The sequence below is a fragment of the Salmo salar genome, chromosome ssa05 (assembly GCF_905237065.1).
Source record: "Salmo salar chromosome ssa05, Ssal_v3.1, whole genome shotgun sequence".
Classification (NCBI taxonomy): Eukaryota; Metazoa; Chordata; class Actinopteri; order Salmoniformes; family Salmonidae; genus Salmo; species Salmo salar.
The window spans coordinates 26,433,334-26,450,296 of record NC_059446.1 but is presented as its reverse complement, the minus strand read 5'-3'; the positions used below and the strand labels follow the sequence as shown (position 1 = coordinate 26,450,296).

At 41.5% G+C, this 16,963-nt stretch overlaps 1 protein-coding gene across 1 annotated transcript in view; it reads right to left on the bottom strand.

The window, feature by feature from the left end:
* Positions 1 to 7,202: 7,202 nt before the first annotated feature.
* LOC106604559 (annexin A5) overlaps positions 7,203 to 16,963 on the bottom strand; it is a 30,529-nt gene continuing 20,768 nt past the window's right edge. Inside the window, exons 6-13 of the mRNA XM_014199309.2 lie at positions 16,172 to 16,262; positions 10,752 to 10,831; positions 10,379 to 10,429; positions 9,646 to 9,739; positions 9,440 to 9,535; positions 9,146 to 9,204; positions 8,884 to 9,006; positions 7,203 to 7,726 (exon numbers count right to left, since the gene is read on the bottom strand). Coding sequence (XP_014054784.2) covers positions 7,667 to 7,726; positions 8,884 to 9,006; positions 9,146 to 9,204; positions 9,440 to 9,535; positions 9,646 to 9,739; positions 10,379 to 10,429; positions 10,752 to 10,831; positions 16,172 to 16,262 — 654 coding nt within the window. The 3' untranslated portion in view covers positions 7,203 to 7,666. The remainder of the gene's footprint in view (positions 7,727 to 8,883; positions 9,007 to 9,145; positions 9,205 to 9,439; positions 9,536 to 9,645; positions 9,740 to 10,378; positions 10,430 to 10,751; positions 10,832 to 16,171; positions 16,263 to 16,963) is intronic.

Here is a 16,963-nt window from a genome sequence, read left to right as displayed (position 1 = left end):
TTCTGTGTCGGTCCCACATTTTGAAATTTGGGAACATTACCCACCGCCTGCCAAATCTCACGTGCTGCCCACCAACCCAGGACATGTCCACTTCCTGCTGTGCTTGTTGGTGGGCGGAGCCTAATGTATTGTGCCTGTGTGGGTTTATATACATAATTGGTTTGGACCGAGGTGGCCTGATTCCCCCTGGTCTCTGATTGGCTGAAAAATGAGGCCTCGAGCAACCCCAAACATAAATAACACACCCTAAGCAGGAGATTTGGAGCATGGTGTGTTTGCCAGCCAGGGGGTTGGTTGGTTAATAAATAGGTTTAGGGCTGGGGCCGTTGTACTCATGACTACCAGGAATTATTACAGCCTACAAACAATTCATTGTTGGTGTGAGGTGTACAATGCAATGTGTTCATACCAGAGTAGGGTAGTACAATACAATGTGGATTAAAGAGGGTATCTGTTGAAGGGCATTAGGCATGTGGTGACGTCTTGAATGATTGAATCAGTTGAACAAGTAAACAAATAATTAAATGTAAACTAATCAAGCAATCCTAAATTGATAATTTCAATAATGACGATAGGCCTATCAATTGTTCATAATACAATTCAAATGGCAACTCTGAAAAATGCTAGCTCAAGGATGGTCTAAATGGAATACTTATTATTTTTCTAATCCGATGTATTAGTGCAGGGCTGAAACAAAAGCATGCACACAAGGCGGTCCTCCAGGACTAGGATTGACCACCACTGTGCTAAACCTATGAATTCCTCAGTGGTCATAATCCAGACAGTAGACTTCTCAAAGTCAGGCCAACCTTTCTCCAGTTGGACCTTTCTCCAGTTGGACTCCTGAACCGTCATCCAAGCCCCCTTCCCCAACCAAGCCACTGCTAGGACCACTGACCCTAGTCTCTCCTATGTAAAATGTAGAAGAATTGGATGAGAACAGATATAGCCCTTGGCACCCCAGACTTGACTGCCCTTGAACAACACAAAAACATCCTGTGTTGCTACATGCTACAATGTAACTACGTTACAACCTAACTACATGTTTCAACCTAACTACAATACATGCTACAACCTAACTACACGTTACAACCTAACTATACGTTACAGCCTAACTATACGTTACAACCTAACTATACGTTACAGCCTAACTATACGTTACAACCTAACTATACGTTACAGCCTAACTATACGTTACAACCTAACTATACGTTACAACCTAACTATACGTTACAGCCTAACTGCACGTTACAGCCTAACTATACGTTACAACCTAACTATACGTTACAACCTAACTATACGTTACAGCCTAACTATACGTTACAGCCTAACTATACGTTACAGCCTAACTATACGTTACAACCTAACTATACGTTACAACCTAACTATACGTTACAGCCTAACTATACGTTACAGCCTAACTATACGTTACAGCCTAACTATACGTTACAGCCTAACTATACGTTACAACCTAACTATACGTTACAGCCTAACTATACGTTACAACCTAACTATACGTTACAGCCTAACTGCACGTTACAGCCTAACTGCACATTACAACTTAACTGCACGTTAAACCAAACTACACGTTACAACCAAACTACACCTTACAACCAAACTGCACATTACAACCAAACTGCAGTACACGTTACAACCAAACTACAGTACACGTTACAACCAAACTACAATTCACGTTACAACCAAACTACAGTACACGTTACACCCAAACTACAGTACACATTACATCCTAACTACAGGACATATTACAACCTAACTCCAGTACATGCTACAGCCTAACTACAGTACACGCTACAGCCTAATTACAGAACACGTTACAATCTAACTACAGTACACGTTACAGCCTAACTACAGTACACGTTACAGCCTAACTACAGAGCACATTACAGCCTAACTACAGAACACGCTACACTCTAACTACAGTACATGTTAAAACCTAACAACACTCCACATTACAACCTAACCACACGTTACAACCTAACTACACGCCACCCCGCTGACGTCTGTACTCTCTGTCGTGACCAGAGACCAAGGCTATGGAGACCTACATTGGGGACTCCCTAGCTACAGGATTTATCCGTCCCTCTTCCTCGCCCGCTGGCGCAGGTTTCTTCTTCGTGGAGAAAAAGTGAATGACATTACTGTGAACAACCGTTATCCGCTACCACTCATTTCCTCTGCCTTCGAACCGCTCCAGTGGGCCACTGTTTTCTCCAAGCTGGATCTACTGAACGCCTACCACTTGGTGCGAATACGAGAGGCGGACAAGTGGAAGACCACCTTCAACACGGCCTGTCACACCGTAATTTGTTTCACCTGTCTTTGTGATTGTCTCCACCCCCCTCCAGGTGTTGCCCATCTTCCCCATTATCCCCTGTGTATTTATACCTGTGTTCTCTGTTTGTCTGTTGCCAGTTCGTCTTGTTTTTCATGTCAACCAGCGTTTTTGTGTCTCAGCTCCTGCTTTTCCCAGTCTCTCTTTTTCTCGCTCTCCTGGTTTTGACCGTTGCCTGTCCTGACTCTGAGACCGCCTGCCTGACCACTCTGCCTGCCCCTGCCCCTGCCTGCCGACCTGTACCTTTTCCCCACCTCTGGATTATTGACCTCTGCCCATCCTGAGCCTGCCTGCCATCCGGTACCGTTGCCCCACCTCTGGTTTACTGACCCCTGCCTGCCTTGACCTGTCTATTGCCTGCCCCTGTTGGATTATTAAACTATTGTTAATTCAACATTGTCTGCATCTGGGTCTTACCTTGATACATGATATAACTACACATTACAACCTAACTACAGTACACGCTACAACCTAACTACAGTACACGCTACAACCTAACTACAGTACATGTTAAAACCTAACTACAGTACATGTTACAACCAAACTACAGAACAGGGCAGCACGGCTGGCCCTTGGGTGTACATAGAGAGCTAACATTAATAATATGCATTTAGAGCTCAAAGTGGAGGAGAGATTGACTTCATCACTACTTGTGTTTGTAAGAAGTGTTGACATGTTGAATGCACCAAGCTGTCTGTTTAAACTACTAGCACATAGCTTGGACACCCATGCATACCCCACAAGACATGCCAACAACGGTCTCTTCACAATCCCCAAATCAAGAACAGATGACGCAAGGCTACATGGAACTCTATTCCACATCAGGTAACTGATGCAAGCAATAGAATCAGATTTAAAAACAGATACAAATATACCTTATGGAACAGCAGGGACTGTGAAGAAACACACACACACACACACACACACACACACACACACACACACACACACGCAAACACATGCTTATTACACACGTACACATAGATTTTGTATTGTAGATGTCATAGTAGAGTAGTGGCCTGAGAGCACACACTTAATGTGCTGTGAAAAGTGTCATGAAATATAATGGCATGTAATATTTTAAATTGTATATGACTGCCTTAATGTTGCTGGACCCCAGGAAGAGAAGCTGGCAAATTGGACCCTTAATAAATACAAATACTACACTACATGTTGCAACCTAACTACATTACATGTTACAACCTAACAATTAGATGTTACAACCTAACTACAGTATTTGTTACAACCTAACTACAGTATTTGTTACAACCTAACTACAGTATGTGTTGCAACCTAACTACAGTATTTGTTACAACCTAACTACAGTATGTGTTGCAACCTAACTACAGTATGTGTTGCAACCTAACTACAGTATTTGTTGCAACCTAACTACAGTATGTGTTGCAACCTAACTACAGTATGTGTTGCAACCTAACTACAGTATGTGTTGCAACCTAACTACAGTATGTGTTGCAACCTAACTACAGTATTTGTTACAACCTAACTACAGTATGTGTTGCAACCTAACTAGAGTATGTGTTGCAACCTAACTACAGTATGTGTTGCAACCTAACTACAGTATGTGTTGCAACCTAACTACAGTATTTGTTACAACGTAACTACAGTATGTGTTGCAACCTAACTACAGTATGTGTTGCAACATAACTACAGTATTTGTTACAACCTAACTACAGTATTTGTTACAACCTAACTACAGTATGTGTTGCAACCTAACTACAGTATGTGTTGCAACCTAACTACAGTATGTGTTGCAACCTAACTACAGTATGTGTTGCAACCTAACTACAGTATGTGTTGCAACCTAACTACAGTATTTGTTACAACCTAACTACAGTATTTGTTACAACCTAACTACAGTATGTGTTGCAACCTAACTACAGTATGTGTTGCAACCTAACTACAGTATGTGTTGCAACCTAACTACAGTATTTGTTACAACCTAACTACAGTATGTGTTGCAACCTAACTACAGTATGTGTTACAACCTAACTACAGTACATGTTTAACATAGCTATGTTACAACAAAACTACATGTTACAATCTAACTACATGTTACAACATAACTAAATTACATATTACAACGTAACTACATTACATGTTACAATATAACTAAAGTGCATGTTACAATGTAACTACAGTACATGTTACAATGTAACTACATGTTACAACCTAACTACAGTATACTTTACAACCTCAGTACATGTTAAAACTTAACTACAGTATATGTTACAACCTCAGTACATGTTACAACCTCAGTACATGTTACAACCGTAACTACATGTTACAGCCTCAGTACATGTTACAATCTAACTACATGTTACAACATAACTAAATTACATATTACAACGTAACTGCATTACATGTTACAACATAACTACAGTGCATGTTACAATGTAACTACAATACATGCTACAATGTAACCACATGTTACAAGCTAACAACATGTTACAACCTAACTACAGTACATGTTACAACCTAACTTCAGTACATGTTACAACCTAACTTCAGTACAGGTTACAACCTCACTACAGTATATGTTACAACCTAACTACAGTATACATTACAACCTCAGTACATGTTACAACCTAACTACAGTACGTTACAACCTCAGTACAGGTTACAAACTAACTACAGTATATGCTACAATGTAACTACATGTTATAAGCTTACTACATATTTTAACCTAACTACAATACATGTTACAACCTAACTACACATTACAACCTAACCACATGTTACAACCTAACTACAGTAAATGTTACAACCTAACTTCAGTACCCTAACTTCAGTAGATGTTACAACATAACTACAGTATACGTTACAATCTCAGTACACGTTACAACCTAACTACAGTACGTTACAACCTCAGTACATGTTACAACCTAACTACAGTACATGTTACAACCTAACTACAGTACATGTTACAACCTAACTACAGTGCATGTTACAACCTAACTACAGTGCATGTTACAACCTAACTACAGTACATGTTACAACCTAACTACAGTGCATGTTACAACCTAACTACAGTGCATGTTACAACCTAACTACAGTGCATGTTACAACCTAACTACAGTGCATGTTACAACCTAACTACAGTGCATGTTACAACCTAACTACAGTGCATGTTACAACCTAACTACAGTGCATGTTACAACCTAACTACAGTGCATGTTACAACCTAACTACAGTGCATGTTACAACCTAACTACAGTGCATGTTACAACCTAACTACAGTGCATGTTACAACCTAACTACAGTGCATGTTAAAACCTAACTACAGTGCATGTTACAACCTAACTACAGTGCATGTTACAACCTAACTACAGTGCATGGTACAACCTAACTACAGTGCATGTTACAACCTAACTACAGTGCATGTTAAAACCTAACTACAGTGCATGTTACAACCTAACTACAGTGCATGTTACAACCTAACTACAGTGCATGTTACAACCTAACTACAGTGCATGTTACAACCTAACTACAGTGCATGTTACAACCTAACTACAGTGCATGTTACAACCTAACTACAGTGCATGTTACAACCTAACTACAGTGCATGTTACAACCTAACTACAGTGCATGTTACAACCTAACTACAGTGCATGTTAAAACCTAACTACAGTGCATGTTACAACCTAACTACAGTGCATGTTACAACCTAACTACAGTGCATGGTACAACCTAACTACAGTGCATGTTACAACCTAACTACAGTGCATGTTAAAACCTAACTACAGTGCATGTTACAACCTAACTACAGTGCATGTTACAACCTAACTACAGTGCATGTTACAACCTAACTACAGTGCATGTTACAACCTAACTACAGTGCATGTTACAACCTAACTACAGTGCATGTTACAACCTAACTACAGTCCATGTTACAACCTAACTACAGTGCATGGTACAACCTAACTACAGTGCATGTTACAACCTAACTACAGTGCATGGTACAACCTAACTACAGTACATGTTACAACCTAACTACAGTGCATGTTACAACCTAACTACAGTGCATGTTACAACCTAACTACAGTGCATGTTACAACCTAACTACAGTGCATGTTACAACCTAACTATATGTTACAACCTAACTACATGACATGTTACAATCTAACTACACGTTACAACCTAACTACTGTACATGTTACAACCTAACTACAGTACATGTTACAACATAACTACAGTACATGTTACAACCTAACTCCATGTTACAACCTAACAACAGTACATTTTACAACAATACAACTACAGTACATGTTACAACAACACAACTACAGTACATGTTGCAACAACATAACTACAGTACATGTTACAACAACATAACTACAGTACATGTTACAACAACATAACTACAGTACATGTTACAACAACATAACTACAGTACATGTTACAACCTAACTGCATGTTACAATATAAGTACAGTACATTTTTACAACAGACCTACATGTTACAACCTTAACTACAGTACATGTTACAACCTAACTACAGTACATGTTACAACATAACTACACTACATGCTACAACATAACTACAGTACATGCTGCAACTACTGTGGTGTCAATAGGGAAGTCCACTAGATATGAACTCCCTGCTTGTTTTGGCTGTTTCTCCCATCTAGTGGTAGAATATCAACATCACTAAAGACTCCACAGCCATTCGATTGGATGACCTGTAAACTAAAGACTAAACTTGGCCAATTAGATATGACATGAGTTACTATGTCATGGAGATATACTCATCTTAGAGGTGACTGATACCTTTATCTGCCCACTCCTATTGCAATTCACAACTTCATATGTTATTAATGAGTGAAACATAATAGTAGACATTAACCTTTTAATAATTGAACAGCAACTTTGTTCTTAGAACTCACAGACACATAAAGGCATTAATCAAGATAGAATAAGATAGCGTGTTGATTTAGGTAACAAAGAAAATAACAAAAACAAATGGATATAGCAATATTACTCACATTATTCCTTGAAATTAGACATGTTTACCAAAACAAAGCATAGTTTGCTTCACATGAACAAAAGAGTCAAATAAAAGAGTATTTGAACAATATGGGGAAAAAAGAGGGCACACAGTGCTGAGTTCAGTATGTGTTGAATGTGGACAATCAAGATACATAGCCAATACAATGAAGTGGTAACTTAAGCCAATCGTCGAATAGAAGATAAAAATCTAACATGAATTAATTATAATTGACGGACAGAGTATCAGGTGTAGCTCATTGTGGCGCCATCACGCATCATCATTCAGAACCACATCATCAAAGAGTCCTCAGTCATTTCCTCCACAAAGATAGAGCAGGGCCTTTCCGTAGTCCCCAGTGGTGTCCTCCTGGGAATAAGTAAACAAATAAACACAAATTGGCATTAAAGGTGTTGCCAGCACTGCCAAATAGACAATCAGCCTATGAATTACATAGGTCTTGTATACTCAGGTTGTACAGCTGATGTACAACACATTTGACAGATATTTGTGTGATACAACGGAGAGTTAGTCTGCAAAAAAAGGTCTACAAAACCATTGCGCAGTGTCTTCACAATGGCTGTGTAAACAAATATCTACATCAGTTGTACAAATGGACTGTCATACCGCACAATGTCAACCTGACGCAAGTCCAAGAGGAAGGCTGCTCATTATTACCAAGTCCGAGAGGAAGGCTGCTCAATATTACCAAGTCACAGAGGAAGGCTGCTCATTACTACCAAGTCAGACAGCATGATATGCTGAGTCATGAATAATACAGTGTCAGGAATGGATGATGTATGCTGTAGATGGCGGGGTTGGAAATAAGGACGCATGACAGGAGGTTGCATGTTTGTACTGGTCCTATCCATTTGGCATTACACCAGTCTCTAGTACGCCCTCATCATTCTGCCTCCAGTGAGGTATCGACATCTCCCATGTTTACAGGGCTGAAACCAGGTATTTTAGTCTTCCTATCCAGATACTGATAAGCTAAAAACCTAGGAGGAGACTCAGGAGAGTAACAGATTGTCACAATGGCCGACTTGCTAGAATATTTAGGGAGCTTGTGGATGAGGCAGCTGGAATAATAGACCTGTCACTCAGGTGATTTCCCAGTGTATTGGCTGCGACACAAATCTATCTAATGACTCTCTATCAGTGGAGGCTGCTGAGGGGAGGACGGCTCATATGGACACCATGTCTTTGATGTGGTTGATCCCACTCCATTGACTCCACTTCAGCCATTATTATGAGCCATCCTCCCCTCAGAAACCTCACTGCTCTCTAGTGTCATTTGATAGGTGATAGCTGAGTATAGAAGTGGATTATTAGGGTTAGTTGTTCGGGGTGAAGATGAGACTAGCGCACTGTACCTGGTTAGAGGAAAGACTAGTCCACTGTACCTGAAAACTAACCTATATGTCAACAGTTAAGGGAGAGACTAGACCATTGTGCCTGAATAGTTAAAAGGGAGACTAGCCTATTGTACCAGAATGGATAGAGGAGAGACTAGCCCACTGTACCTGGATGGTGGTATAAAGAGATGCCCCATACATCTTCTTAAAGCAGGCTCTGATGTCCAGCATGTCTGTCTCACCCCTGGACACCATGATTCTCATCAGAGTGTGGTCATCAGTGCCAGCACGCTAACAAAGAAACAATAGACATCACAATTACAAATGCCTAAACCTAACCTCCTAAAGCCTTTTTGGAGGTATGCGTTGGTAATTGAAACTTTCTGGTAAATCCTCCATGGGATGATAGATGACAACACAAACACCATACCCTCATAGACCTGTAGAGGGACTCTGCAAAGTAGGCTGGGACACTCTTAGCACACTTCACTATTGAAAGGAAAGATGACATTTCCAAATGATTAACTCATGTTTCAATATTATGTATTATGTATGTATGGAATATGTACAACATGTATTGACTGATAGGTGGTTTAGGTTTGATTTGTCAAAATGCAATACAGAAATGTCATTCTTTAATTGTGTTACATTTTAGTTTTGTATATTTTTTTCTAATCTTTTTTTAACTTTACTGTTGCTACTTGTCATCATTGTAGAGTCTTACCAACTGCCAGCATTAAGTTCTCCAGGTTTCCAGTAGTCGCGCCCTCAATGCTGTCCTCAATATCATTGCCAGACACCTTCTTGTAGGCGTCAAACACTTGCAATGAAAAACAAGATACATATGAGAATTTGATGTTATTTGATGTTATAATAAAAGTGCAGAATGCAATTCTGTTATAATGATTGAACGAAATGGCACACACACACCTAGTCGAAGGTGTTCATGGCTTCTATTGCCCAGGATGTTGATGAATTTATCTTCGTCTGTGCCAACCTTCCCCTTGCCAGCAGCAATCAGTTCCTGAAACACACACACAAATACAAGTACCCCACTCATAACAGTTTATTAAAGCGCACTGAGCACTGTTATTACAATTGTGGTATGCAAGTGTTTACCTCAAATCCTGTCTTTGGTGTTCAGAATGTCTTATACTATCAGCTGTTTAACACAACCTTCACTAGTTGCAGTAGAACATAGTTTGATCAATGATCTATGAAGAAATGTAAATGTTTTAGAGCCAGTCACTGGTTTCACTGAATATGATAAGGCCATGCTCAATGAAGTGGATGTCAAAGGCAAGGGACCCTTCATTGGACCTGTATTATACATGCATGTGTATAATCATTAAATGTACTGTAGCCTACAATGTTGATCCAAGTATGAAAATGAATAAACATTTTTTTTTTTAGCTTTTAAGTCCATGGGATTTTCCATTCCAGGAAGAAAATGTACTAAATCCATTTTTTATATCAATCATTTATCAGCGAGCACTATGATACACTTGAAGCTTGCTTTGTCCTTTAGGCCTACTGTATGGAAATGGTTTGGAGCCATATCCTGAGCATGTTAACATTTGAGCGCTGAAGACAAAATGTAATTATGTCTTGCCCTATAGCGTAGCACTTAGCGATCATCCACCCACTCATTGGGATCTGTTACCTTTGCGTCTTTCTCAATCCTGTTGTCATCCACCCCTTCGTCATTGCTCCTCTACACAAAAGAACAGAGGAGCAAAGGGGAAGAAAAAAGAACAGAGGGGAAAAGGTTAGTGCATCATGGGAGTAGAGTGATGTCTACCCTTCATGACCTAATCTTTGCGTCCCTCCCAACCTGGCAACCTGGTGGGTTAGGTTACTAAGACCCAGAGGACAATGATGTACTTACTGTACGTACCCTTCCCTCCTCATTCCTTCTCACTCCATCCTCACCTTTCGTGAACCACCCATGACTTTATAAGGACATCACCAAAGCACTCCCATTATCAGAAAGGAAATACTGTATCTCTCTTATCCCTCCTTCTCTCTTCGTTTACCTGCAGAAGCATTATTAGAAGCTTTTGGAAGTTGCCCGAGGTGTCACCAGTGATATCTTTCTCCAGCTTCCCGCCGCACTCTGAGAAAGACGAGAAGAGGGAGAAGGGAAAGGCAGAAAACTGTTTACACTTATATCGGACAATGGTTGCTAATGGCAGCAATCGACCCAGATTGGACGTGCTCTGTTTAGCCGAAGGTCTCCGCCAGGGGGATTTGATTAGCAGGGTAACGGATGGATCAGCCTTCTCCGGTGTCCATCTCAGATGGCCAGGGTGGCTCTTATCCTTGGCCTATTGTGCCATTAGCCTGGTTCAAATCTGTTTGTGCTGTGACAATGGCGTGACAATGACCATAGGAGGCAGCACAAACAGATCTGGGACCAGGCTGTTGTGCTAGACACTCGCTGTGTCTATTGGCTGAAGATGCAGGACTAGGAACGTACTCTTGAAAATAGACTGGGTACTTGATGCAGTTGATATAGTGTTTATTTTAAGTTCTAGGGGTTGATCTGCACTGAGGTGAACACATTTTGATGGGATGCCCTGAGGGCAGAAAGTTTGATTGGACAGCTCTAAATTAAGAGGCATAGTTCAGAGTGAACAAATGTATGTACCTAGTCAGGGGTGAGCACAGAACTACCATTGGGTTACATTGGTGGTCAACAATGCATGGTAATCCTATCTATCCTAGACCAAGGCCATATGACTGTCCTTCATCCTTCAATGCTATTGGTTTGAAGCAAGGTATCAGACTGCTCTCATAGCCCAGCGAGAGAAACATCTAGAATACGAATGAGTGCAACAAACAGACATTCAGATTCAAAGCAAGGTTCCACAATATGTGGAACCGGAGGCCATATTGCATTCAAATCAAAATCACATTTTATTGGTCACATACACATGGTTAGAAGATGCTATTGCGTGTGCAGCGAAATGCTTATACTTCTAGATCCAACAGTGTCATACAGGTAATATTTAACAATTCCACAACAAAACCTATTATCTAATGAATTACACAACAAAACATAATACACACAATCTAGAAAAGGAATGGGATAAGAATATATAAGTAGAAAATATATGGATGAGCAGTGACAGAACAGCTAAGATGCAATAGATAGTAAAGGATACAGTATACACATATGAGATGAGTAATGTGAGATATGTAAACATTCTTACATTTACATTTTTAACATTTTAGTCATTTAGCAGACGCTCTTATCCAGAGCGACTTACAGTAGTGAATGCATACATTTCATACATTTAAAAAATAAATAAAACTGTACTGGCCCCCTGTGGGAATTGAACCCACTACCCTGGCGTTGCACACACCATGCTGGCGTTGCAAACACCATGCTCTACCAACTGAGCCACAGGGAAAGTGGCATTATTAAAGTGGCATTATTAAAGTGACTAGTGTTCCATTTATTAAAGTGGCCAATGATATCAAGTCTGTAGGTAGGCAGTCACCTCTCTGTGTTAGTGGTGGCTGTTTAACAATTTGATGGCCTTGAGATAGAAGCTGTTTTTCAATCTCTCTGTCCCAGCTTTGATGCACCTGTACTGGCCTCATCTTCTGGATGGAAGCGGGGTGAACAGGCAATGGCTCGGGTGGTTATTGTCCTTGATGATCTTTTTTTGCCTTCCTGTGACACCGGGTGTTGTAGGTGTCCTGGAGGGCAGGTAGTTTGCCCATGGTGATGCGTTGTGCAGACCGCGCCACCCTCTGGAGAGTCTTGCGGTTGTGGATGGTGCAGTTGCCATACCAAGCGGTGATACAGCCCAACAGGATTCTCTCAATTGTGCACCTGTAAATGTAAGTGAAGGTTTTCAGTGACAAGCCACCTTTTTTCAGCATCCTGAGGTTGAAGAGGCGCTGTTGCGCCTTCTTCACCACACTGTCTGTGTGCGTGGACCATTTCAGTTTGTCTGTGATATGTACACCGAGGAACTTAAAACTTCCCACCTTCTCCACTGCTGTCCTGTCGATGTGGATAGTGGGGTGCTCCCATTGCTGTTTCCAGAAGTCCACAATCATCTCTTTTGTTTTGCTGTTTTGTTTTGAGTGAGAGGTTATTTTCCTGACACCACACTCCGAGGGCCCTCACCTCCTCCCTGTCAGGCTGTCTCATCGTTGTTGGTAATCAAGCCTACCACTGTAGTGTTGTCTGCAAACGTAATGATTGAATTGGATGCGTGCATGGCCACGAAGTTGTGGGTGAACAGGGAGTACAGGAGGGGGCTGAGAACGCACCCTTGTGGGGCCCCGGTGTTGAATCCTACCTTCACCACCTGGGGGCGGCCCGTCAGGAAGTCCAGGACCCAGTTGCACAGGGCGGGGTCGAGTCCCAAGGTCTCGAGTTTGGAGGGTACTATGGTGTTGAATGTTGAGCTGTAGTCAATGAACAGCATTTAGGGCAGTGTGCAGTGTGATGGCGATTGCATCAGCTGTGGACTTTTGGGGTGGTAAGCAAACTGAAGTGGGTCTAGGGTGACAGGTAGGGTGGATGTGATATGATCATTGACTAGTCTCTCAAAGCACTTCATGATGACAGAAGTGAGTGCTACAGGATGATAGTCATTTAGTTCAGTTACCTTAGCTTTCTTGGGAACAGGAACAATGGTTGAAGCGTCTTGAAGCATGTGGGGACAGCAGTCTGGGATAGGGATTGATTAAATATGTCCGTAATCACACCAGCCAGCTGGTCTGCGCATGTTCTGAGGACGCGGCTAGGGATGCCGCATGGGCAGGCAGCCTTGCGAGCGTTACCACGTTTAAATGTTTTACTCACGTCGGCCACGGAGAAGGAGAGCCCACAGTCTTTGGTAGCGGGCCACGTCGGTGGCACTGTATTGTCCTCAAAGAGCGCAAAGAACTTGTTTAATTTGTCTGGAAGCAAGACGTCGATGTCTGCGATGGGGCTGGTTTTCTTTTTGTAATCCGGGATTGTCTGTAGACCCTACCACATATGTCTCGTGTTTGAACCATTGAATTGCGACTCCACTTTGACTCTATACTGACGCTTTCTTGTTTGCCTTACGGAGGGAATAACTACACTGTTTGTATTCGGCCATGTTTCCATTCAATCCTTGCCATGATTAAATGCAGTGGTAGGTGCTTTCAGTTTTGCGCGAATGCTGGCATCAATCCACGGTTTCTGGTTAGGGAAAGTTTTAATAGTCACAGTGGGTACAACATATCCTATACACTTCCTTAAAAACTCGCTCACCGAGTCAGCGTATACGTCAATTGTTATTGTCTGAGGCTACCCGGAACATATCCCAGTCCACGTGATCGAAGCAATCTTGAAGCGTGGATTCCGATTGGTCAGACCAGCGTTGGATAGACCTAAGCACGGGTGCTTCCTGTTTTAGTTTCTGCCTATAGAAGGGGAGCAACAAGATAGAGTCACGGTCGGATTTTCCAAAAGGAGGGCGGGGGAGGGCCTTGTATGCATCGCGGAAGTTAGAGTAGCAACGGTTGAGCGTGTTACTCGCTCGTGTACTACAAATGGTATGCTGATAGAATTTAGGTAGCCTTGTTCTCAAATGAGCTTTGTTAAAATCCCCAGCAACAATAAATGCAGCCTCAGGATATATGGTTTCCAATTTGCATAAAGTCCAGTGAAGTTCCTTGATGGCTGTCTTGGTATCCGCTTGCGGGAGAATATACACGGCTGTGACGATATCTGAGGAGAGTTCTCTTGGGAGATAATACGGTTGGCATTTGATTGTAAGGAATTCTAGGTCAGGTGAACAAAAGGATTTGAGTTATTGTATGTTGTTACAATTACACTTTGAGTTGTTAATCGTGAAACATACACCCCGCCCTTCTTCTTACCGGAGAGATGTTAATTCCTGTCGGCTCGATGCACTGAAAATCCCGTTGGCTGTACGGACTCCGACAGCATGTCCCCAGGTAGCCATGTTTCTGTGAAACAGAGTATGTTACAATCCCGGATATCTCTTTGGAAAGCAACTCTTTCCCTGATTTCGTCGACTTTGTTAACTAGGGACTGGACATTAGCGAGTAATATACTCGGAAGTGGTGGGTGGTGTGCGTGCATCCCAAGCCTCACTAGAAGACCTCTCCAGCACCCTCTCCTCCGGCGGCGTTGTTTTGGATTGGCCCCTGGAATCAGTTCAAATGCCCTGGGAGGTGCAGACAAAGGATCCGCTTTGGGAAAGTCATATTCCTGGTTGTAGTGCTGGTTGTGCTGGTAAGTTGACGTCTTGCTGATATCCAATAGTTCTTCCCGGCTGTATGTAATAACACTTAAGGTTTTCTGAGCTAACAATGTAAGAAATAATACATAAAAAACAAAATACTGCACCGTTCCCTAAGGACTAGAAGCAAAGCTGCCATCTCTATCTGCATCATCTTGCTATTCACCGAGCCAATCTGCATTCTGAGAGTCTAACTCTCACCGCTTTAGCTCAAGGCAAGGCACCGATCCAGCATTTGAAAGTAGAAGCAGTAGGGTATCCAGGTTATGGAGATTGGATGTAACATGTGGAATGTGTAATTCTATTTGATGGACTGTGAAAAAAATCATGTGGATTGTGTTCAGCTCAACTTCTCTCCACTGTTGAATAAACATCTAATGGACGTTTTTACGAATGATACTGCAACACTCATAAAGGTGTTATGAATGCTTATGAACTGTATACCACCCATTTAAGTGATACCTGTTTTCCTTGAGGTGTCACACCCTGATCAGTTTCACCTGTCCTTGTTATTGTCTCCACCCACTCCAGGTTTCACTTGTTATCCCTGGTGTATTTATCCCTGTGTTTCCTGTCTCTGTGTGCCAGTTATTCTTGTATGTTCCAAGTCAACCAGCGTGTTTTTCCCATGCTCCTGCCTTTTCTATTCTCTTTTACTAGTCCTCCCAGTTTTGACCCTTGCCTGTTTTCTGGACTCCGTACACGCCCGCCTGACCATTCTGCCTGCCCTGACCTCGACCCTGCCTGCCACTCTGTACCTCCTGGACTCCGAACTGGTTTTGACCTTTTGCTTGTCCATGACCATTCTCTTGCCTACTCCTTTTGGATGTAATAAATATCAAAGACTCAAACCACCTGCCTCCCATGTCAGCATCTGGGTCTCGCTTTGTGCTCTTATATGAGTAACCTAAGCTCTTTCTTGTAGAGGTTGAATGAATCCCACAGGGCACATACTTCAGTTGAACGTTTAGTTTTGATTTCAATTTCGAACTAATTTGAATTCAACGTGAAATCAACAAAAAATATCACCCAGGTTAAAAATACGAAATTCCCTTACGGTGATGACTTTTGAAATCCAATCAGTTTTACATGTAGATTTTTCTGTTGAAATGATATGGAAACAATGTTGATTCAACCAGTTTTTGCCCAGTGGGATATTTTATGAATGTGTCATGACACATTTAACCTCTTACCTTTCTTGTAGACTTCGACAACGTCTTTAATCTGGGCGCAGGTCCTAGACGCTAGGATTTCAATCAGCACGTCGTCATCCGTCCCCACCCCCTGGGGAACAACAATCAGAGACCCTCAGACAAGCCCACTCAATACCTGGCTGGCCATTCTGTAACAATCAGCTAGTATACGTGGACATGAAACAGTCTGCATGATTCAAAAAGACAAGCCTGTACATGGTATATGCTGCTCCACCTACTTAATTAGTGCACTATTCACCCTAAATACACTACCATTCAAAAGTTTGGGGTCACTTACACATTTCCTTGTTTTTGAAAGAAAATAAAACATTTTGTCCATTAAAATAACATCAAATTGATCAGAAATACAGTGTTGACATTGTTAATGTTGTAAATGACTATTGTAGCTGGAAACGGCAGATTTTTTTAAATGGAATATCTACATACAACGTACAGAGGTCCATTATCAGCAACCATCACTCCTGTGTTCTAATGGCACATTGTGTTAGCTAATCCAAGTTTATCATTTTAAAAAGCTGAAAACTGTTGTACTGATTAAAGAAGCTGTAAAACTGGTCTTCTTTAGACTATTTGTGTATCTGGAGCATCAGCAGTTGTGGGTTTGATTACAGGCTCAAAATGTCCAGAAACAAAGTACTTTCTTCTGAAACTCGTCAGTCTATTCTTGTTCTGAGAAATAAGGGCTATTCCATGCGAGAAATTGACAAGAAAATATTAGATCTCATACAATGCTGTGCACTACTCCCTTCACAGAACAGCGCAAACTGGCAA